The sequence below is a fragment of the Lithobates pipiens genome, unplaced genomic scaffold (genome assembly GCF_037356315.1).
Source record: "Lithobates pipiens isolate NorthernLeopardFrog02 unplaced genomic scaffold, aLitPip1_a1.2 Scaffold_8, whole genome shotgun sequence".
NCBI lineage: Eukaryota > Metazoa > Chordata > Amphibia > Anura > Ranidae > Lithobates > Lithobates pipiens.
The window spans coordinates 125960929-125986610 of NW_027507903.1; the positions used below are offsets into that span (position 1 = coordinate 125960929).

A 25682-nucleotide genomic window follows, 5' to 3' on the forward strand; every position below is an offset into this window, starting at 1 on the left:
GGCAGAGAGCATCTAAATTTACCTGACAGCCTTCCTGGTAAGCCAGAAAACCCCAAAAACTATACTCTATGATAGCACCTACCTACGAGGGTGCTACAGTAACATCTTTGGGACCATATATAAACTGCAGCTCAGGAAATTTGGCTCAACTCACAAATCCCAGTTGAAGCAAGTCCAAGGACTCTATCTGTGGGATGGGAGTAGTCCAATGGCCAGGCAGAAAGGATCCAGGGCCTAGCAACCCCTGAAGCACATGTTCCCTCTTCTTCTAAGGGAAGAAGTCTGAACAGCTTACAGGCTTTTTACCCCCTTTCTGACCATCTACTAGGTATTCCTCCCCAGGGATTGGCTAGAGGGTAGTAAATATTCAGGTGAGAGATTTGAATGTCCCTCCCTGAACTCTGGAAGGTTCTCAACAGATATAGGGGAAGTAATCAATCTGACCACCCGGGAAACTACAAACAGACCCAAACAATCAACAACTGCTTCACAGATTACAGAGGAGCCACAAAAATAACTAAATTTGCCTAACATCCTAGCAACCTAGCTAGGAGGGTGCTACACCATGTTGGGGCATGAAAGGTTTTGGATGAAGTTACCAGGCCTTGGTCCTCGTAAGGCTGAGAACCACTGCTCTGGATCAACCGTGGGTTTAGGATTTTAAGGATGCAAGTTTTTTGCACACTAACTATGTAACATGTTATAAACTGGAAATGTAGTCTATACTCTGTCTACATTGTCACATTGTGATTTTAATCATGTGGAACACTGCTTGCTGATACTGATCCAAAACCCCCTGGCTGTAATGGCATGGTGACATGGACACATCCCTCCTCCACATACCTATCCTATCGAGCAGCTGACAGGTAATATTTAACCCTGCACACAGCTTACATTTCTGCATAATACAACTTCTTTCCATAGTTTCCCAAAACAGAACAGAACGCTCAGATTCCTCCACATCCCCCCTTCTATTAAGTCACACAAATCCTCCGAGCGGCATTCTAGCACATGCATAGCTTTCTTCTCAACACACGCCGCGTACACCCACAGATTACACACCCCCCTTCCTAATCATTTCCTTCGCCAGTATTCCTTCCCAACCTCACTCACTTTCTCCAGTGGGTGCCTTTATTACCATCGTTCTTTTTTCAGTGCTCCTCTACCCCCATCCTTTCCATCACCTCTGCTCACACTTTTCACATTCTCTCTCTCTCTCTCTCTCTCTCTCTCTCTCTCCTTCTCTAGCAATCCCCACAACCTTATTACCATGGTGATGTCGCTCTGAGCTCTCTTTCTGAAACTGAAGAGAAGGTAAAAAGAGAGAAGAGAATGAGAGAGAGGTAAGAGAGTACCAGAGAACAGAGTATGGGGAAGAGGGCAGTTGAGGTGGAAGAAAAGGTGGTGGGACAGTATAGGGGCTTGGAGAGGAAAACTGGCATCTGGGGAGGGTGCAATGTAGAGAAACGGGCAACCTGTAGGACTGATATAGATGAGCATGATATGGGTAAGGTATAGATCAGATATTAGAGGAATAGACAACGGAAATTCCTACATGGAGTGCCAGAGGACAGCTTGAACAACATGTGAGAGGCCCAGATGCTCTCCCTCTGTCACATTCTGCAGCCTCCTTTGCCTTGCCTGTCGCTACGCAAGATGCATCTCACACAGGCTTGTCTCTCTTTGTGTCTTCTGTGGTCTGTTTAATAATTTGTGTAAATGAAAAGGTGTCTTATAGTGTCACTGTGCATCATTGTGACTGTTAAGGCAGCAGTGTGAGTGGGAAGGTAATTGCGTGGGGCAAGCATGTGTGTGAATGTGTAGGTGTGCAGTATATGTACGCATATAAATGCACGTCATTGTTCATATTAAATGTGTGATTGCAAGTAGGAACTGTATGTAAATTATATTTTTGTCTGATGTCAAAGCTCCCATTAGATCAAGACAAAGTACTTAGCTAATGTTACCGATATAAAAAATAGACAAATTACAGTGACTGGGGTCAGAAAAATGTGGCAGTGACAGTGAAAAGAGATACCCATCATTTGGGGTTAGGGTCAAGCAGCGTAATACGCATTCTTTGTGCCCTAGAGTGATTTTGCTATGATAAGGCTGTGTTTGAATGCGGAATGCTTTAGATGGTAATGATTTGTGATAGGATGTAATTATGGCTGCTCAGAACGGTACTTCTTTCATGACTTAAGCTTATCATATATGCCCCTGAGTGTTATAGATTAACACTCACCTGCTGATTTTCAAAGTTGTGCAATGCTGTGGGGGAGTTGCTTGTGAAGTTGCACAGATTTAACATGCCACCTATAACAAACAAACTACACGAAAAGGGCAAAATAATAGCTTTGAGACATTGTATATAGGGTAAAAAAAATAAAAACTTGAAATACTGCAATGTCATTGTATTGGGGGTGGGGGGGGAGGGGGGGGACTTGTCTCTTCAGTTATTATTTACATAGACACATATATATTTAAAAAAAAATGGCACATGTAGTAATGCTATAACGTCCAAATTCCAAGGAAATTCCAATGTGCTAATTAATTTACTGTACATCCTAAAAAACATATGGCACACCCCCAACTGGCCTGAAGACAGCACTTCTTGGAAAGGCCCGTGCTTCTGCACTTCTGCCGCGGTGGATGTGGGTTGGAAACGACTTAACAGCATTGAAGTGTTATTTAACTCTAAAAAAATATTAAAATATATATATATATTAGCTAATATTGTCATTTGCTTGCTGCTTCTTCTTTAAAAGCCTTCTTTCTTCCTGACTTAGCCAGTCTAAGATTTGCTGACCCAGGTTTATTTTTCTAGGTTGGCTGTGTTCCCTTGCAGGGTCCTACCGAGCCAGCCTTTCATGCGCACTACCTGGAGAGAGACTCCAAGCCTGCATTGTGACTCTGCATGTTCTGGCCTACACAGGCAACCAGAGAGGTCAAAAAGGGGCGCACATGTGCAGCACAGGCAGATAAAAGGGTTCATGGCACAGGCAGCTAGAGGACTTGCAGGGATCTGCATGCACAGTGGCACTTGGAGTCATGGGAGATGTAGTCCCAAGGATGCGGATCATTGAAGTGTATGTACGGTTATAATTGCGTGCTCCCTAGCTGGAAGTTTGGGGAAGTGGAACCAAGAATCCTGGAGGCCATGCTTGTAAACACAGCAAATTGTAAGTGTTTCTGCCCTGTACTTAAATTGACCAATTATTGTTCTCAGTTAAATTCAGCTGCAAATAATCTGATGCCGATACAAAATTGGAGGCTTTAGTGCTACTTTAACTCATGATCTTAACATTGTGATTTATTTGTAGAGCTGTTGCGTTGGGATAGGAGTGAGTGAGATTTTTACAATGCGTCACAGACAGCTAAGAAAAAAGAAACTGACTTGGGTTTTAAATGGTGGTGTTCATCCAATGCTTAGAATTTTGCAGCTAGTTTGGCTTTTAATCTCTGGCTGGGTTCATTGTTAGTTTCTTTCTGGATGAAAGTATATATATAATGTCCAATACAGATATGATGAATGTTATTCATATGGTTATTTCTTTAAGTTGTCTTCCTCATCAGACTCAGGATTTTAGCTCTGCAGCTGTAGTGCATGGACATAATATCTAAAGTCAGAAACGTTTTTTCATGTATTTGCAACGAGACCCAGTTTGTTTGAAACTCACGTTTCCTTTCCATCTATAGCAGGGGTCTCAAACTGACAGCCCTCCAGCTGTTGCAGAACTACAATTCCCATGGGGCATTGCAGGGCTGCCAGTTACAAGCAGAGGCATGATGGGACTGGTTAGTTCTGCAACAGCTGGAGGGCCACCGGTTTGAGACCCCTGATCTACAGTGTTACAGAGTTTAACTGGACCCATGCATTTTTCTTGCAAATGTTCCCTAGCATACTGTGATACTGACAGCCTCTTAACCACTTGCCTACTGGGCACTTTCACCCCCTTCCTGCCCTGGCCAATCTTCAGCTTTCAACGCTGTCACACTTTGCGTGGTCATGCAACACTATAACCATATGAAATGTTTATCTTTTTTTTTCCGTACAAATAGAGCTTTCTTTTCGTGGTATTTAATCACCACTCGATTTTTTATTTTTATGCTAAACAAAAAAAAATTGTTTTGTTACAACATTTGTTATTTTGCAAATAGATTGTTTTTCTCCTTCACTGATGTGTGCTGATGAGGCTGCACTGATGTGTACTGATGAGGCAGCACAGATGGGCACTGATAAAGTGGTACTTATAAGGCAGCACTGATGGGCACTGATAGGTGGCACTAATGGGCACTGATGAGACAGCACTGATAGGAGGCACTGGTAGACGACATTAATTGGCATTGATATGCAGCACTGATAGGTGACACTGATGAGGGGGCACTGGTTGGCAACACTTGTGGGCACTGATTGGCATCACTGGTGGGCACTGTTGGGACTACACTAATAATCAGGACATTGACAATCTGTGCTCTGATTATCAGTGTGGATGTGCCTTTAACATAAGCTGGTTATCGGCTCTCTTCTCCCCTTCTCACGCTGTCAGTGCAAGGAAAGGAATACTGTTAACCGGCTTGTGTTTACATCATGATCAGCTGTCATTGGACACACACCGCGATTGGCCCTTTACCCCAATCTGTGATCAGCAGAGTCAGAAGGAGTAAGTGATCCCCCCCCGGAAAAGTAAGCCTGCGCTGTAGCCATCATTCGGCTATAGCGCAGGCGGGAAGTGGTTAAGCTGGTACTCAACTTCCCCAACCCTCTGATGTTTTTTTCCCACTTACCTGTAGTTCTGTAGTGCTCTTCAAAACACATAACCACACAACCAACCCAGCGTTGTCCCGCGGCGATTTTCAGTTCAGGTGCGGGATCCACAATGGTTGCAGTTCAGATTCAGGTGTGGGATTCGCAGTGGGCCCTGCATTGCCATTTTGGTCCTCTTTAGGTGATTGTCTCTTCCAAGTGTAGGCAGCCAGCTCTGATGTTGTGGTGGATCCGCCCCTTAGCCAACCCTCCAGACTACCCCCTCCCCTGTGTTCTGTGTGCCGATCCTACAGCTTCCTGTTAGATGTGATATATGTATCCCAGGAGGCCGCGGGACCAGGAAGACATAATTCTAACATAGGTCTAAATTTGAAAGGGGGGTTAAAAATGTAAAACATAAATTAATAGACAGAAAACAAAAAAATCCCGCAATTGTGGGGGGTTAAAGTGGAACCTTGTTGCCTTTTGGGAGTTTGATTCTACTTTAACATGGAATATGTTTAAATCTACATGTGTTGACTGTCTTATCTAGCAAAAAAAGTTTGTAATTCTGTCCAGTCATTTTTTGCAATTAATTAACTTTGCCAGATGCCCAAAAAAGGTGACACCACTTTCCCTGAGTTTTGTAATAAGGTGGTGTCCCCCCCATCTTCAGTACGCTGTCAGGATACTGAAAGAGCAGCAACACAATGAAAAGTGATCATAGCTGCACAGTCTACTGTCTCCTCCTTACTGTCAGTACATTTGCATGCAGCAAAGCCTGACTGGCTCTTAGTGTGACTCTCCCTCTCCTAGTCTGAGTGCTGCTGCATGGAGACTGATAAAGACTGATATAAAAACCGATTGAGGAAGTTATGCTGGTTGTATGTAAAAAATATATATATATATATATATATATATATATATATATATATATATATATATATATATATATATATATATATATATACACACACACACATTTTTTGAAGGAAAATACTTTTTTTTTTCTTTTTTTTAAGGTGCCTCAGTTTTAATTGTGCATATGCCCATGCATGACATAAGTGACATTACTTGTCCCTTTTCTATTTGTGGTATTCCACAATTGCAGAGACATAACTGTTAGAAAATGATGCACAATATAAACTGGGCTGGAAAACTAGCACCCCCCCCCCCCCATCTTGAATAGTAAAAAAGACAAAACATTTAAAAAAAAGGACTTTTAAGGTGCTAGAAAACTATAATCCTTGAAGAAACCTGTTATAAAATGCTATTTTTAATATTAAATAATACAATAATATAAAATATGCAGATAAAATGTTACTTGTTCTTTAAGGAGCATTTCCTAAATAAGCTTGCCCTATAAGTCCACTCTTCTGTATCCCCAATATGTATTCTTAACAAAAATTGAAGAGTCCATTATTAGAGATATTATTTGAAGAAACGAGAACAGTTGTCTTTTTTTATGTGTTTTTGCAAATTGCTTCCTCATGATATCAAGGGAGAAGCGCTTCTGGGGACCTTTTGCTCCCCTTTCTTAGACCTGTTTCACACGGGTTTCAGCTTGTATAAGAACAGTGTAAACAGCAACCTTTCACAAAGCATTTGCAGACCTTTCAGCAAGCTTTGTTGAAGCTTTTAAAGTACCATTCAGCTCCAGTTTGTAAATGCTAAACACAGATCACAGCGAGAATGCTGATTGCCGCTTCAAGCAAGCTGCTAGCAGGCTTTCAACAAGCTTTGAGAAGTGATGAAGCCTGCTAGCAGCTTTCCTAAAGTGGCAATCAGCACTCCCATTAGGATTTGTGTTCAACATCTACAAAGAGGAGCTGAACGGCACTTTAAATGCTTTAACAAAGCATGTTGAGAGGTCTGCAAATGCTTTATCAAACCTTGTTGTTCACGGTGGTCTTATCCATGCTGAAGACTGTGTGAAATAGGCCTCACTGAAGCCTGCTGGTCGCACATATTACCAACTTGGAGCAATATGTCATACAAACACGTGCTGCATGCAGCTTAAAGAAATGAGACGAGGGGGATATCTGGCTTTGATGTTGCTTTTAGATGATGTGCTCAACATTAGGGCACAAGGAGAAGGAGCATTTCCATCTTGGTAATTGATAGTTAATGCTTTCCAGGAATCCGTACAACTATCAGCCCCTTTTAGTTGCTCTTCCAGCTCTGAATTAGATTTTGGCAGTAATGAGAGGAAAGAAGTAATTACACATTAACTGTATACATCAACATTACTCAGATTATTATAGTATGACCACATTTGCTCAATGATTGCAGGTTTTTGTATCCCTGGTAGCTCTCTTGTCCTCGGGTGTAGAGTGCTGGGTGGATCCCTCCTTGTTGTAAGGCTGCTTTCAATGAGTATTGATGCAATAGAAATTCCTCCTTCTTCTGGGGAAGCAGTGTGTGAAACGCATTGAGAAGACTGCTCCCCTTTCAACAAACAATACCTATGTAAATGAACTCTCCACTTTTTTGTGCAAAATACATATTAATGATATAGAGGGGCTGACTTTATGGGTAAAAAGCTGTTTCGTAAAATGCTCCTTCTATAATGAGTACATTTTTACCTGTATTTTTTATATTTATTTGATATTCAATAGGCAAAAAGAATTATTTTCCATTGATTATTTACCTAAATTTGTTTCCTTAATTTAATTTAATCCATTTAATTCAATTTAATTGAACTTAATTCATTTTCGGAAATCGTTTTGTTTATTCGTATTCAAATTGATTCAAATAGTTTTCAAATCAATTTTCGAATAGTTTTCAAATGGCTTTCAAATTCTAATTTGAATTGGTTTTGAAATTCGAATAGTTCTCAAATTCTAATTCGAAAACTTTTCCAATCGTTTTTGAATTCAAACATTTTTCAAATTCGAATTTGGATAGTTTTCAAATTCAAATAGTTTTTGAATTTGAATAGTTTTCCGATTTCCAAGCAGAATAAAATAGGATAGAAAATAAAGGAAAGGAACAGGAAAAAATAGAATAAAAAAGAATATGCTATAATAGAGTGAAACAGAACAAAACAGAATAGAAAATAAAAGAATGGAATAGAATAGAAACAAATAGAATAGAATAAAAATTTTTTGTAAAAATAGAAAGAATATAACCATCTTCTGAAATGCAAATAGAAAAGAATAGAATAGAATAGAAAATAATATAATTCAAAAAACAATAAAATATAAATAATATAACCATTTCCCAAAATTCAAATAGAATCATTTTGAATTTGAATAGAATAGAAATAAATAGATTATAATAGAATATAAAATAACAGAATAGTATAGAAAAATAAATAAAATAATCTTCCTATTCTAATCTATTCATTTCTATTCTATTCAAATTCAAATTGATTCTATTTGAATTTTGGAATTCAGTGTCTTTGTATTCCCTTTATGTTTCTGGTTATATTCTTTCTATTCTATTGTTTATTAAACACTATTCTTTTTCTATTTGTTTATTCTATTCTATTTTTATTATTTTCTATTCTATCCTTTTCTATTCTATTTAAATTCGAATATATTCTATTTGGAATTCAAATTTCAGAAAATGGTTATATTCTTTCTATTCTAGTCTATTCTAGTCTATTATATCCTGTTGTTTTTTTCTATACTATTCTATTCTAATCTATTATTTTCTATTCTATTCACATTTGAATTGATTGTATTTGAATTTTGGGAAATAGTTCTATTCTTTCTAATCTATTTTACTCTATTCTATTATTTTCTATTCTATTATAGTCTACTCTATTCATTTTTTTCTATTCTATTATTTTCTATTACTTTCTTTTCTTATATATTTGAATTTAAATGTATCCTATTTGAAATGTTATGTTCTTTCTTTCAATTCTTTCATTTTATGCTATTCTTTTTTTTATTCTATTCTATTTGCTTTGATTCTATTTTGTTCTTTGATTGTCTATTTTATTCAGTTTTACGCTATTATATTCTATTCTTTTATTTTCTATTCTATTTTTTCTATTCTATTCCTTTATTTTCTATTCTATTTTATTCTCATTCTCACTCTATTTTATTAAATTGGAAAATTAATTGAATTTGAAAACTATTCAAATTCGTTAACTATTTGAATTTGAAAACAATTTGAATTTGAAAACTATTCGAAATTGATTCAAATTGAATTACGCCCAATTTTTTTTTTGTTATTTTGGATTTGTTTAAAATTCAGTACTATTGTAATTCAGAAATTCAAATACATCCAAATTTTCCGAAAAACTAAAATTTGTTCGAATTTTCATTCAGAAGTAAACAAACTGCACTTGTCTAATATTCAATAATAAAAGATAGGTAGTATAGAAGGTTGTTCAAGGTTTATCTGGCACCTTAGGGCCGGTTCACACTGCGGGCAATGCGAGGCGACACGACTTGCCTCGCCGCTATCTTACAAGTCGCCCCCGTTCTGTACAATGGAACCGTTCTGAGAGGAGCGACTCGAGTCGCTCCGACTCAGAAAAAAGGTTCCTGTACTACTTTCGGGCGACCTCGGGGCGACTTGCATTGACTTCTATACAGAAGTCATCTGCAAGTTGCCGCTGAGGTCGCGGCAGGTCGCGGCGAGGCAAGTCGGTGTCGCCTCGCATCGCTTGCAGTGTGAACCGGCCCTTAGAAGTCTCATTTTGAATTGTTTTGGGTTATTTTTTACTATTTACTTATTTATTTATTTTGCTTTAAAAGGATGTAATACATCAAACATAGTATATTTTGGTAGGATGTACATTTGCAGGAAAGTTTAAAAATCTTTATATATTTTCCAGGTTTCTAAGGAAATGGATCCTGAAATGTAGATTGATGAATATAGAAAGATTTATTTAATGTAAACGTGTCACAGACTTAGCCAATTTAGATTGAACATATGAACAAAAATGCATACGCAGTGGTTACCTTTCCTGAAAACTGATACCTGTGCTTAGGTACTGCTATTGTTAACCAACTTTTAAATATACTCATTGCTTTACAGTAATGCCGGTCTTTAGGCTTCAAGTCAGAGTTAGATTAGAACTCTTGATTTCCTTGTTCCAGATGAGTGACTCAGAAAGAACTTCCAAAATGAAAAAAATCCCTGGCTGTTGTCACAGGGTCACCAGAACTAGTGTGCCTTTTTGAAGAATTACCTCCTATTACCGTTCTGTTTTTAAGTTTTGAAATTTTCTTTTACTTTCGGTGATAATGGTAACCAGGACAAAAAAAGAGGAAAACTCACTCTAATGGTGGCATAGACATCAGCAAAAACTGACAGGTGTTCTAACCCCTCTCCACCTTATCCAATACTGAAAAGAAAGTTTGCCCTTTGTTATACTTAAACTTACTTCCGGACTGCCCACCGCACATACAATATCTCACAAAAGTGAGTACACCCCTTACATTTTTTTAAATATTTTATTATACCTTTTCATGTGTCAACAGAGAAGAAATTACACTTTGCTACAATCTAAAGAAGAAATTACACTTTGCTACACTTTGCTACAATGTAAAGTAGTGAGTGTGCAGCTTGTATAACAGTGTAAATTTGCTGTCCCTTCAAAATAACTCAACACACAGCCATTAATGTCTAAACTGCTGGCAGTAAAAGTGAGTACACCCCTAAGTGAAAATGTCTACATTGCGCCCAAAGTGTCAATATTTTGTGTGGCCACCATTATTTTCCAGCATTGCCTTACCATCTTGGACATGGAGTATACCAGAGCTTCACAGGTTGCCACTGGAGTCCACTTCCACTCCTCCATGATGACATCACAGAGCTGTTAGAGACCTTGCACTCCACCACCTTCCATTTGAGGATGCCCCACAGATGCTCAATAGGGTTTAGGTCAGGAGACATGCTTGGCCAGTCCATCACCTTCACTCTCTTTAGCTTCTTTAGCAAGGCAGTGGTCGTCTTGGAGGTGTGTTTGGGGTTGTTATCATGTTGGAATATTGCCCTGCAGGACAGTCTTTGAAGGGAGGGGATCATGCTCTGCTTCAGTATGTCACAGTACATGTTGGCATTCATGGTTCCCTCAATGAACTGTAGCTCCTCAGTTTCAGCAGCACTCATGCAGCCCCAGACCATGCCTGATGTTAATCCCTTCCCTGCCAGTGTTATTTATACAGGGACAGTGCATTTTTTTTTTAGCACTGATCATTGTATTGGTGTCACTGGTCCCCAAAAATTGTCACTTAGTGTCAGATCTGGCTGACGCAGTCCCACTCAAAATCGTTGATCGCTGCCATCACTAGTAAAAAACATAAGGTAATTAAAAGTGCACAAATCTATCCCGAAGTTTGTAGATACGATAACTTTCACACAAACCAATCAATATCCGCTCATTGGGATTTTTTTTTACCAAAAATATGAAACAGAATACATATTGACCAAAACTTTATATTTTTTTATTGGACATGTTTTTATGGCAGAAAGTAAAAAATATTGTGTTTTTTTTTTTCAAAATTGTCGGGAAAAGGCTCTATTTGTGGGGGAAAAAAGGACATAAATTTTGTTTGGGTACAGCGTCGCACGACCACGCAATTGTCAGTTAAAGCAACGCAGTGCCGTATCGCAAAAAATGGCTTGGCCATTAAGGGGGGTAAATCCTTCTGGGGCTGAAGTGGTTAAACACCATGTAACTATTTAACCTTTAGTTACCTCTTTTTCTGGATCTGCTCAAATTTGTTTACATGTGGTTTTCGTGCTCCTCTGCCTATGCATTTTTATGTATTTCACAATCATGTAATCAGTTGGAAGTTCCCAGGTTGAGGACGAGTTTTCTTTGGCAAATAACACGCAATATGTTTACATTGCTATATTGTTATTAAACAAGTGGTTTAAACAATTAAGTTAATTGATGGGAAAAGTATGTGAGTCAGATAGAAAATTTCATCTGGAAAACAGACTAATTATTGTCAGGATTTCCAATTAAAGTCAAATGTGGATGAGATCTACCTGCTGTTAAAAAAAAAGAAAAAACGCACACATTTGGCTAATTGCTCTTTTTTAGGTGAAATCTATTGACATGCAAAATAGAATATAGAGCACCTGCAAATGATAACATTTAAAGATGACATAGCGTCAGGCATATTCCTTCACGTTCAGTGCATGAATGATAGGTAATGTGTAGGTGTAACGCTTCCAGGTATTTATTATTACAGTGATCACAGGACTCCTCCTAACAATGCCTTCATCTGTTTGTCTCTCCAGAAGGAGAGTATAGTCTTTGTTCAGACATCACTCAGGGTTGGCATCTACTTCTTGGACTGAGATGCTGGGTTGCAGATGGCACAGTCATGTAAATCCTCATTCCTGTACAGTTCTTCCCTATTACAATGTTACAACATTACAATGTTGTAGTCTGATCACTAGGGGGGGAGTAGACTGAGGAAATGCTTTCTTCTGTGTGCAGCAGACATATAGGGTGGATTTACTAAAACTGGAGAGTGCAAAATCTGGTGCAGCTGTGCATAGAAACCAATCAGCTCCCAGATTTTATTGTCAAAGCTTAAAGTGGATGTAAACCCGATTTTTTTTTTTTTTGTCTGGCACAATATAGAGTATGGGATTTCAGATCAGCTGTGCCCAGTCTTGCCACAAAGAGTTATTCCATCTCTGAGCAATCCTCATATCTTTTTTCAGTGAAATAAAATGGACAAACTGTGAACTGTTTGTCCGTTCTTACCCCTTGCTGTGAGTGACAAGTGATTTACATATGTCATGCACTAGCCTAAGACATGCATTATTTTTTAATTCCCACCCCCACTCCTTTCTTCAGCAGCTCTGCAAGGATTGGCTGATCCACACCTCAGCATGATTTGGCATGCTGAAGTCATGTGGGGACTTTTCTGGGTTTTGACTGGATGTTAGTGATCATAGCAGAAATTCAGTGTAAGAAATACACAGGAGAAAATGTATGTTGATAAGGGGAGTGTAGAGGTGGGCGGGGAGTCTACTGACATCACGACTCCACCCACTGGGCCCTGGAAAACAGACCCACCCACAAAATCTGCAGTTTTTCAGGTCTTATAGCAGACAGAGGGGAGACATTTGACAGATAAGTATAGATGCAGGAGGTATGTATATCCTTCTAGATAAACAATATTGTAGTAGTTTAGAAAGGATGAGAGTGGGTTTACATCCACTTTAATTGCACAACCTGAAATTAAAAGCTGATTGGCTACCATGGAGAGCTGCACCAGATGTAACACTCTCCAGTTTTAGTAAATCAGCCCCATATGAAATGATCTCAGCCTAGGCAAAGTAATTTTCTTGAAATCTAGGGGGTTTATTTACTAAAGGCAAATCCAATTAGCACTACAAGTACCCTGCCAGTGCACTTGGAAGTGCAGTCGCTGTAGATCCGAGGGGGACATGTAAGGAAAATAAAAAGCAGCATTTTTGCTTGTACATGATTGGATGATAAAATCAGCAGAGCTTCCTCTCATTTCAGATCTTCCCCTCAGATCTAAAGCGACTGCACCTCCAAGTGCACTCGTAGTGCAAGGTGGATTTGCCTTTAGTAAATCAACCCCTAGGACTGCTTTTTAATGATAAAAGTGGAGCTTTCTGAATTATGATGCTGTTGCTATACATTGTGACTTGTCAGGAAACTCTTCATGTAGGTATTATTAGTGTTATAATTATACAGGATTTATATAGCGCCGACAGTTTATGCAGTGCTTTACAACATTAGGGCAGACAGTACAATTACAATACCATTCAATACAGGGGGGAATCAGAGAGCCCTGCTCGTTAGAGCTTACAATCTAGGAGGGAGGGTCAAGTTATACAAAAAGAGTAATAGCTGTGGGAGATGAGCTAATGGAGACAATAGTGCAGTTGTTAGATGGAGGAAGGATAGGCTTCTCTGAAGAGGAAAGTTTTCAGGGATCGCCTAAAAGTGGATAAATTTGTAGACAATCTGACAGATTGGGGTAGCGAATTCCAGAGGATGGGCGAGGCTCGGGAGAAGCCTCCTGGAGGTGGATATGGGAGGAGCTGATGAGGGAGCTAGAGAGCAGGAGGTCTTGGGAGGAATGAAGAGGGCGATTAGGTTGGTATTTTGAGACTAGGCTAGTGATGTAGCTGGGGGCAGAGTTGTGGATGGATTTGTAACTTATTGTTAGTATTTAGAATTTAATCTGTTGGGGAAGTCGCAGCCAATGGAGGAATTGGCAGATTGGGGTAGCAGACACTGTGTGGTTTGTAAGGTGGATGAGTCTGGCAGCAGCATTCATGATGGACTGAAGGGGGGATAGTCTATTTAATGGTAAGCCAATGAGGTGGGAGTTGCAGTAGTCAAGGAGAGAGATAACCAGGGAGTGAATCAGGAGCTTTGTGGTTTCATTGGTTAGAAAGGGACGTAGTTTAGACATGTTACGATGGTTGAGGCGGCAAGCTTTGGAAAGTGATTGGATGTGGGGCCAAAAGGAGAGTTCAGATGCAGGTACAGGCACATTGCTGAAAGGTCCACTTTAACCACTTCAATACCAGACACTTTCACCCCCTTCCTGCCCAGGCCAATTTTTAGCTTTCAGTGCTGTCACACTTTGAATGATAATTGCGTGGTCATGCAACACTGTATGCAACACTGTATGCAAATGACATTTTTAGCATTTGTTTTACACAAATAGAGCTTTCTTATGGTGGTATTTAATCACCACTCACTTTTAAATTTTTTGCTAAACAAATAAAAAAACAAAACATGAAAATTCTAAAAAAACTGTGCGTTTTTTCATTCTGTTATAAAATTCTGCAAATAAATAAACTTTCTTCATAAATTTAGGCCAAAATGTATTTATTTGCTACATGTCTTTGGTAAAAAACAAAACAAAAAAACAAATCAGTGTTATTTAGTCTGTAGGTAAATAATAAAGTCCAAAAACGAAGGCATATATATTTGAAAATCAATCAATCCTGATGTAGCTTATCCCATTTCTTGAGGCCCAAAAATGCCAGGACAAATTCAGTACAAATACCCAACAAATGACCCTTTTGGAAAGTAGACAGTCCAATGTATTTAGTAGAAGGCATGGTGAGTTTTTTGACGTGGTCATTTCTTTTGTAGCTATATTGTGGAAAAAGATGAAATTAACCACTTCAGCCCCGGACCAATTTTCAGCCTAAGGACCAGAGGTCTTTTTACAATTTCGCACTGCGCTGCTTTAACTGGTAATTGTGCGGTCATGCAATGTTGTACCCAAACAAAATTTGCGTCCTTTTCTTCCCACAAATAGAGCTTTCTTTTGATGGTATTTGATTGCCTCTGCGATTTTTATTTTTTGCGATATAAATGGAAAAAGACCGAAAATTTTGAGAAAAAAATATATTTTCTACTTTTTGTTATAAGAAAAATTGAATAAACTCAATTTTAGTCATACATTTAGGGCAAAATGTATTCAGCCACATGTCTTTAGTAAAAAAAATGTCAATAAGCGTATATTTATTGGTTTGCGCAAAAGTTATAGCGTCTACAAACTACAGTACATTTTCTGGAATTTACAAAGCTTTTAATTTACGACTGCCTATCTCATTTCTTGAGGTGCTAAAATGGCAGGACAGTACAAACCCCCCCAAATGACCCCGATTTGGAAAGTAGACACCCCAAGGAAATTGCTGAGGGGCATGTTGAGCCTATTGAATATTTTTTTTTGTCTCAAGTGATTGAATAATGACACAAAAAAAAAGTTTACAAAAAGTTGTCACTAAATGATATATTGCTCACACATGCCATAGTTATATGTGGAATTGCACCCCAAAATATATTCTGCTGCTTCTCCTGAGTACGGGGCTACCACATATGTGGGACTTTTTGGGAGTCTAGCCACGTACGGCACCCCGAAAACCAATCACTGCCTTCAGGGTTTCTAAGTTTCACAGTTTCGAAGGCCATAAAATGTCAAAATAACACAAAACCCCCCCAATTGACCCCATTTTGGAAAGTAGACACCCCAAGCTATTTACTGAGAGGCATGTTGAGTCCATGAAATATTTTATATTTTGCCACAAGTTGCAAGAATATTACAATTTTTTTTTTTTTTGCACAAAGTTGTCACTCAATGATATATTGCCCACACATGCTATGGGCATAAGTCAAATTACACCCCAAAATAAATTCTGCTGCTTCTCCCGAGTACGGGGATACCACATGTGGGGGACTTTTTGGGAGCCTAGCCGCGTACGGGACCCCGAAAACCAAGCACTGCCTTCCGGATTTAAATATAAAACGCTACCAAAAAAAACTGTTAGCGATCGCAGGGATCAGGCCTGACTCTGCGATCGCTGCAGTTATGAGTTTAGTGTTTTGTAAGTGACAATGATCAATCGATACTGCACTTGGGTGGGCTGGGCGGAGGGGCAAAACGCAGGTGCTAGCAGGTATCTGGGCTGATCCTGCTAACAATGCGTTTTTTTGGAACCCTAAACTGCTGGGGACGCTAGTATAGATCTGATCAGATCAGATATTGATCTGTTCAGATTCTATACCACTACGGGAGGTTTATGCTTTGTGCGTGGGTGTTAGGGGTACTGGCACTAACCTAGCGCTGCCTGGGGCGCCGCAGACCCTGACCCTAAAACCTAATTGATATCACCCGCCAGGTGATCAGGGGGTTAAACCTTTATTGGGTAATAAATGGTGGGTGCCCTGATGCTATAAAAAGCAAACTAACCAGAGTCACCCGTAACACTTATATGGTGATCACTGGTGAAAGGGTTAACTAGGGGCAATCAGGGGGTTAAAACCATTATTGGTTAGTATATGGGGGTACCTGGCGCTATAATAACCTGGCGGTGAACCTAAAAAAATAACTAGCTATCTAGCGACACTAGTGACCCTAATGCAGCGATCAGAAAAATGATCGCTTAGTGACACTGGCAAAAGGGGGTAAAAGGGTTAACTAGGGGCAATCAGGGGGTTAAAACCATTATTGGGTAGTATATGGGGGTACCTAGCGCTATAAAAACCTGGCGGTGAACCTAAAAAAATAACTAGCTACCTAGCAGCATCAGTGACACTAATGCAGCGATCAGAAAAACGATTGCTTAGTGATACTGGCAAAAGGGGGTGAAAGGGTTAACTAGGGGCAATCAGGGGGTTAAAACCGTTATTGGGTAGTATATGGGGGTACCTAGCACTATAAAAACCTGGCGGTGAACCTAAAAAAATAACTAGCTACTTAGCGACACTAGCGGCACTAATGCAGCGATCAGAAAAATGATCGCTTAGTGACACTGGCAAAAGGGGGTGAAAGGGTTAACTAGGGGCAATCAGGGGGTTAAAACCATTATTGGGTAGTATATCGGGGTACCTAGCGCTATAAAAACCTGGCGGTGAACCTAAAAAAATAACTAGCTACCTAACGACACTAGCGACACTAATGCAGCGATCAGAAAAATGATCGCTTAGTGACACTGGCAAAAGGGGGTGAAAGGGTTAACTCTAGGGGCAATCAGGGGGTTAAACCTTTATTGGGGGGTGGTAGGGGGCTACCCTGGACCTAACACTAACTGCCCTGACAGTTTTTACTGTCACAACTGACACTAAATGCAGTGATCAGTAAATAATTGATCACTGCAATCAGTGACACTGTGACTGGGGGGGTGGATCGGGGGGTGATCAGGGGGGTGATCGGGGGGGGGGGTTTGTGTGCCTGTGTGTGCCTACGTGTTAGTGTAGTGTTGGTACACACTTACTTTCACTTCTCCTCCTAGTCCGGTCAATAAGACCACCCCGAGGAGAATGACATCACTTCCTCACTGCCTGTGTTTACTATACACAGTGGGAGGAAGCTTCTCATTCACCAGGAGCGATCGAGAGGGGGTGGCGTGAAACCAACGGCCACCCCCTCATCCCGGATTGCTCCTGCAGCGAAACGGACCACCGCATCCAGCGGGAGGGGGTCCGATCGGACCCCCCAACCGCTGGAAGGCAAGCACGTACATGTACGTGCTTGTACCTGTCGGTGCCATTGCACCGACGTACATTGCCATGCGGCGGTCCTTAAGTGGTTAAAAAAAATAGTATTTTCCCTTTTTTTTTTTTACATACTTTCACTAGTGCAGTAAAGCGTCATCATATAACCGGTGTGGTGGTGATCAGGAACACTGGCTGGTGACAAAAAATAAAAAACGTTTATTTATTTTTTTTGTATGATTTGTTTTTTGCATACTGTGACCAGAGTAATACAGTGTTACCATAATACCACTGTTCTCCTCTGGGGAGGTGATCAGGATTTTATTTTATTTTTTTGTTACACACTATGTTTGCTGATAACAGTGAATATCACTGTCATTAGCAGCCATCTTTAATGAATGACTATTGTGATTAACTGTGATTGGCCACAGCTAAATAGGCTATGATTATCCCTGACTGTACCATGTGATCACTGTGATTAATCACAGAGATCAACACAATAGTACACAATGAATGATATGAATGGAACCTGTTCATTGTTTACTATTGTTATGTGATTTTCTGTGACTGGTCACAGCAATAACATGGTACCAGCAGCGGCTCGGTACACTGATCTGCCATCCACTGTGTGGACACAGCGGATGACAGATCACTCCGGAGTGATATGAACAGAGCTCTCTCTCAGCCGTCATTTGTCTATAGGCCAGGCGGGAGGCAGTTAAAGAGTAATTCCAGGTATGCATATATTTACATTGTTAATTTGGTCTAGACCAGCCATTCTCAACCAGGGTTCATTGGAACCCAGGGGTTCCTACAGATATTGCTAGGGTTTTCTTAAGCTGTGGCTGATTGGACCTTCATTTGATGGTGTCTATATAGCCACAGGACCAATACCCCTTGGCAGAGCCAACTGCATGACATGACAATAATCTTTTTTTCGCTTTCTGTTAAGGTGGCATTCTGACCACCACTGTGAGGAACATTCTTCCCACTGTATATAACACATTGCTATAGAAATGTTCTGTGAACATTTGTTAAAATTACTCAGCATTATTTTTAGACAAAGTAACAGAGCCAGATTTAGATCTTGAGGGGCCCAGGACATTTTAGGTTCAGGCGGCACCTTACATACATAGTTGGTTTACATTCTCAATGACATTCACACATTTTTTTTAATTCATGACACAACATCATTTTGAGGTCACGCGTGCCCACACACGCGCAGTCATAGTACTCTATGTGTGGTTTGCTTGAGCCTCCAAAATTCATTAAAAAAAAAAAGAATACGACCCACCAGTCCAGAGTTTTAACCCCCCTGACGGTATTCCCGAGTCTGGCTCGGGGTGGAATTTTCATACCAAAAGCGGTATCCCCGAGCCAGACTCGGGACTGCATCGCTGGATCCAGGAGGAGGTTTACTCACCTTCTCCCTCGGATCCAGCGTTGTCTCCCCGCTGTACGAGCGAGCCGTGTCTCGCTCGATGCATCACATCGCCGATCTCCGTGCCCTGCGAGCGCTGCGACGCACGGGGACGGAGATCGGCGCCAAATTCAAAAAGTGAAACAAACAGTAAACATACAGTATAATGTAATCTTACAGATTACATTGCTGTATGTAAATATTTCACATCCCCGTTGTCCCTAGTGGTCTGCCCAGTGTCCTGCATGCAGTTTTATGTAATAAAAACTTTTCTTTATGCCTGGAAACTGGAGATTGTCCATAGCAACCAAAACTGTAATTTTACATCAAAAATGGTTTTAGACCAGCTAGAAAACAGCGATAATAAATTAAAATCACTCGCAGAATTGAGCGATAGCGATTTGTGGGGAGATCCGTCATCAAATACTGAAAAGTAATGACAGTGACAATTCTGCAACTGAGCAAATTTCAGTGTTTTTGATTTGATTACATTATTGAATACTTTTTATTATTGTTATATTATTATTTGGTACAATTATTTATAATTATTTATTATATTATAATTTATGATTTCATTTTTCAAACTTTATCATACCCGGGATGTCTGCTAGACTCTGGTTTGGACAGATTTAAGTGAGTTATTCCTAAGAATTACAGGACTACAATATAAAACGCCAAATTTTCATGCAAAATAATGGTACCGCTTTTAGCACCTAAAATCTGAAATAATCGTACCGCCAGGGAGGTTAAAGATGATGGCTGGCAAAATGTTACTTCCCAAGATACATTTAATAAAAGATTTTTTTTTTTAAATTATACAGTTTATATTATTTTATTATTATTTATTTTTTATTTTATACATTTTTGTTATATTGTTTTATATAATTTTTGTACAGAGGAGGCCCCTTTCTGTCAGGGAGGCTTGGGGTAACTTCCCATTTTGACCCTTTAAAAAACCGGCCCTGCAAAATAAAAATAAAAACTGTCCTATTTGTGAAGCATAGCCTCTGGACCAGAATGGTGTGTGTCTGCTTTGCTGCCTCAAAGTTTAAACAGTTTGGAGTCACTGAGAAAGGAATAAACTTCAATTCATATCAGGGTATTTTGGCTGAATATCAGAGCATCTTACTTTGATCTAAAAACCTACATTTAGTTGGGTTGTGCAACGTGACAATGATACCACAATAAAAAGGCTCAGACTGAAGACATTTTGGAATGATCTTTTCAGGGTCCTGACATCAATTTCATTTAAATGAAGTGCCATGATCTGAAGCAGTGCATTCAAACAAGACAAAATATAGGAGACAGTTTTCTATATAATCAAGTGGCCAAAATGCTTCCTAACTGCTGCAGAGAACTGATCAGCAGTTAGTTGAGGTTACTGCAAATAAAAATAGGAACTATCTGAAGGTTTAAGCTATTTGTTTAATCAACTTATGGTAATATGAAATGTTGTGTGTGTTTGTTAAGTAAGACTAAGATTTTTTGTGGCTTGGGAAGATCATTTCACTTGTTAACAGATGCTAATTACGAAATCTGGGTAATTTTTAAGGTTTCCTTTCATCATGTATACAAGTGTATTTAAAGAAAGTTTGGGGGTCACGTATTCATTTTCTGGGGTGCTGCTTAAATGTGTGAATGTATAAATGGTAAAACATATTCCGATGAAGACTGGGAGGATATCCTTACCAATGTTGGATGCTGAAGACTGGGAGGATATCCTTACCAATGTTAAGCTAGCTTCCCCAGGTTGTCAGACCGGCTAACCCAACTTTATATCCTACACAAGGCATACCTCACGCCAATGAGAATTTGTAAATATAAAACATCCCAGGACCCGAGGTGTCCGCGATGCGGGGACCATCCATGCACATTTTACCATCTAATTTGGGCATGCCCAGATGTTCAGGCATATTGGTTACGAATCATTCAGTTCCTGCATGACCATATGGGCTCCCCATTGCAAGCTGACCCTAAACTGTGTTTATTGGGGCTTATGACCGACACACAGACTGATCAATTTCATACCGTTTTCCTACACAAGACCCTGTTCAGCGCTAGGAAGCTGATTGCCAGGTTGCGGCTATGAACTGTGCCCGTCACGGTCAGGGCATGGATAGATGAGGTGAATTTACCGCTGCCATTAAAGAAGGTTATCTACGCATATAAGGGGTGCCCTAACAAGTATAATAGGATTTGGGATAGGTGGCTCACCAGTCCGGATACCTGCATAGACTTATCTTAACAGAACGCACCAAGGGTAATGAATGATCTCATAGCTTGGGAACCATCTAAGTCATGCAGTACTAGTTAAATGGGTGAGATGACCGATGGGATGGAGGGGAGGGGAGGGTGTCTGGCTGTGCCGGCTGAGTGAATTTGACCTATATTGACCAGGTGCGTGGCCCCCGGGCGGCTTTGCTCCCCTGGCCCCCTCGGCGGACGCTTGGGCGGTCTGGGCGGGGCGATCTGCACGGGTGGGCATACATAAAGTATGACCAACAACATCGTAGACAACTTGTGTATTCTGTTATTTCATACGTGAATGTGATTCAGCCTTTTGATGTCCTTTGTACATTACTTGCTGTCTGTTGTATTGTTACAACCACCAGTAAACTCATTGTTTTAAAAAAAAAAAAAAAGTATTCCGACCTTATACATCATATTAATTAAAAAGGATCATTCTTTTTAATAGAGAAAGCTTAGAAATATGTTACATTGCCTTATTGAACAAATAGTTAATCAATATATTTGATGGAATGATGTGATCACAGATAGGTTTGACCTGCCCCGTTGAAATAAAAATGTCGCTGTTTTGGTTAACTGCTCGGCATAGAAAAATTCTATTGAATTGACATAACTTTATCAAAAGAGATTTGACAAGACCTCGAAAGAAGAGTTGTTAAAATTCAGAGGAATCTAAAGGGCTATAGAAGGATTTATAACTGTGAGCTTGTTAGTTCATACCCTTTTGTGGAAATCACATGACAGATAAAAATGCAAGCACCATATGGTACCTGAAAAGATTGCAAGTGATCCTCAGATTAGTTTTTTTGACCCTTTTGAAGGACATTGGATCATTGGACCAGGCTATATATGAGGGAGCAAATTTACTCCAATTTGAGGTTAAAACTGATCCCTCCCAATGAAAATCCCATAACTTATACCATAAGTCTGAATTTTCTCCAAAGATAAAATGATAATCCTGACACTTTATAAAACTCTGGTTCAGCCACATCTGGAGTATTCCATCCATTCTGGTCACCAATCCTCAGAAATGATGTGCTGGAACTGGAGAGAGTCCAAGGAAGGGCAACAAAATGAATAAGGGTACGGTATTTGCGCAGCAATTTTTCAAACGCAATTTTGTTTGAAAAAAAAAAACACTTTCATGATCTAGAAAAAAACAAAACAGTAAAGTTAGCCCAATTTTTTTGTGTAATGTGACAGATGATGATACGCCACGTAAATAGATACTTCACATGCCACAATTTAAAATTGCACACACTTGTGGTATGGTACCAAACAGAGGAGGTCTAGTACTAGAATTATTGCTCTCGCTCTAACGTTCGCGGTGATTCCTCACATGTGTGGGTTGAACATTGTTTACATATGTGGGTGCGACCTACATATGCGTTCGCTTCTGCATGCGGGCATGGGGGTGCTTTCATTTTTTTGTTTTGTTTATTTTCTTTATTTTTTTATATTTTTACACTTTTCCTTTTAAAAAAAAAATGTTTGATCACTTTTGTTCCTATTACAAGAAATGTAAAAATTCCTTGAAATAGGAATGGTGAGGGATGGGTCCTCTTTATGGAGAGATGTGGAGTCTATAAGACCCCACATCTCTCCCCTAGGTAGGTAAGGCTGAGATAAAAAAAAATTCACAATCCCAGCCTTCCCTGACGAGTCCCCAGCTTTGCTTACTTCCGCTGGCCTGGACGTGACGTCACAACGTTGCGCCCGGGCCTCCGAGTGTCATAGAGATTGCCAGGACCATCTGTCCCTCTGAAATCTCCATGGCTAACTTCTGCCGGTGGTGGATTCCTTCTCCGGTTCGCTGATCGCACGGGCAACTCGGGAGAAGCATCGGAGGGTGGCGGCAGGGGGGATGTCCCCTCCCACTGCCCATAATGAATGATTGATTGTTCTTGCGTGAAGGGAATCACCGGCGGAAAAGATCGATATATGAATGATGTCTGTAGCTGCAGGCATCATTCAGATATCACCACTGAAAGCCCAGGACGTCATATGATGGCCAGCAGTCGACAAGTGGCAAATCAGAGCTCTGTATTGAAAACAATAGAAATGTTGTAATATCATATGAAATATTGTAACCAAGCAATATATCTTGCACATATACATGAAATATACATACATTTATATCATTCAAAAATAAGAAAGAAAACAGAATGCCTATCCCATACAAAATAATTTATCGCACTTACAAAAATAAATAAACTCAGCTCCCCAATAAAAAAAAAAAGTTTAAACCATTGCAGATGTCTGAAGCTAGTGAAAAGCATTTTCTTAAGGTTCTCACTAATAAGTGTATTCAACAAGTATATTCCATAATTTACTAAATATAAAGTATCAAATGCTTTTCAATCTCCATTATTTCTGTAAGATATGGCAAGTTAAAATGTTTTTGTATTCATTAACCTCCCTGGCGGTATGATTATTTCAGGTTTCTGGTACTGAAAGTGGTAACATTATTTTGCATGGAAATTTGGCGTTTTATATTGTAGGCCTGTAATTCTTAGCCCACGTACACGTGGTCGGAGATTTTGCCAACCAAATCCGTCGGATTTTGCCCGTTGGATTTAGTCCGACGGATTGTGTCCGAAACTGTTGCATACACACGGTTGGGCCAAGTTGTCTGATTTAGCAGTTGCCAAGAACGCGGTGACGTAATTTCGTTACGATGGGACTACATTCAGGCTAGTAGCCAATAGCTTTGATGTAGGAATTTGATCTGAGCATGCGTGGCACTTGGTCCGATGAAAATGCTCTACACATGATCGGATTAGGTCCGTCCGGCTCAGTTGGTCGGGAAATCTTTCCAACATGTTGGAAAATTGGGTCGGACGGAGATTCGGACAGAATCAGTCCGATGCATACCACACACAGTCGGATTATCTGACGACACGGTCCGATAAGACTCATTCCGACAGATTCTCCGACCGTGTGTACAAGGGCTTAGGAATAACTCACTTAAATCTGTCCAAACCAGTCTAGTAGACATCCCGGGTATGATAAAGTTTGAAAAACTAAATCATAAATTATAATATAATAAATAATTATAAATAATTATACCAAATAATAATATAATAATAATAAAAATTATTCAATTATGTGATCAAATCAAGAACATTGAAATTTGCCCAGTTGCAGAATTGTCACTGTCATTACTTTTCAGTGTTTGATGATGGATCTCCCCACAAATCACTATTGCTCAATTCTGCGAGTGATTCTAATTTATTATAGCTGTTTTCTAGCTGGTCTAAAACCACTTCTGATATAAAGGGACGGTCTTGGTTGTTATGGACAATCTCCCGTTTCCAGGCAGAAAGAACAGTTTTTATAATATAAAACTGCATGCATGGCACTGGAGAAACCACAAGGGACAAAAGGGAGGTGAAATAATTTCATACAGTAATGTAATCTGTAAGATTTCAGTGTACTGTATGTATTGTGTGTGTTTCACTTTTTGAATTTGGCGCCGTTCTCCATCCCCGTGCATCACAACGATCGCAGGGAACAGAGCTCGGCTCCATGATAAATCGAGTGGAGGATGAGCCCCTCACACTGCGGGAAGATATCGCAGGATCCAGGGGATAAGGCAAGTAAGCTCTTCCTGGATCCTGCGATGCGATCCCGAGTCTGGCTCGGGGTTACCTCTTTTGGTTCTGAAATTCCACCCCGAGCCAGACTGGGGAATACCACTAAGGAGGTTAAGTAAGACTATTAAAGTGTTACTAAACCCAGGACCCTGCATTCACTATATCTGGTCTCCTACAGTACACTTAACATGGAAATACAATTATTTTAGTAAACATAAACTGCTAAATACCTTTTCTCTTCAGCAGTATATAGGAGTCTTGTGACTTCTATCAGTGTCCAGCCGAGCACTGGTAAAGTATGTAGGAGTTTCCATTGTCTGTCCTATAAGGCTGCATGACTCCCTCTGTCTGGACAGTGCTGATTGCACAACACCCCACAAGGGATATCTTGTCTCAAAAAAATCTTAAAAAAAACAAAAGACTCTGTAGCAATACACACCAAACTGAGCATGTGCAGAGTGCATCCAGTGCTCTGTTCTATCAGGGGATGGATTGGGGACTGTGGAAGAAGGGGAAGATCAGAGAAGTCAGAACCAAACAGACTTTTTACATAATGCAGAGAATTAACTCCTTAAGTTGAGTATAACAAGCACGCTTTACTGCATATACAGACTGATTTTACTGTTGTGGGTTTAGTAACACTTTAATTTGTAATGACCCAGATCAGATCACATTTGAGCAGCCAATCACACAGAAATTCCTAAAGTGTCACAATCATTTTTTTTTACAATGACAATAAGCTCTTTTTTTTTC

General features: G+C 39.8%; 1 protein-coding gene across 6 annotated transcripts in view; it reads left to right on the top strand.

Moving 5' to 3' along the window:
* Positions 1-1157: 1157 nt before the first annotated feature.
* Positions 1158-25682, top strand: part of SHANK3 (SH3 and multiple ankyrin repeat domains 3) — a 595219-nt gene continuing 570694 nt past the window's right edge. For 2 of the 6 annotated variants that reach the window (XM_077474098.1, XM_077474097.1), the window contains exon 1: positions 1161-1343. In XM_077474098.1, coding sequence (XP_077330224.1) covers positions 1333-1343 — 11 coding nt within the window. In that variant the 5' untranslated portion in view covers positions 1161-1332. Of the gene's footprint in view, positions 1344-25682 lie in introns of all 6 variants that reach the window. The other 4 variants (XM_077474099.1, XM_077474100.1, XM_077474101.1 and 1 more) reach the window with 3 other exon arrangements.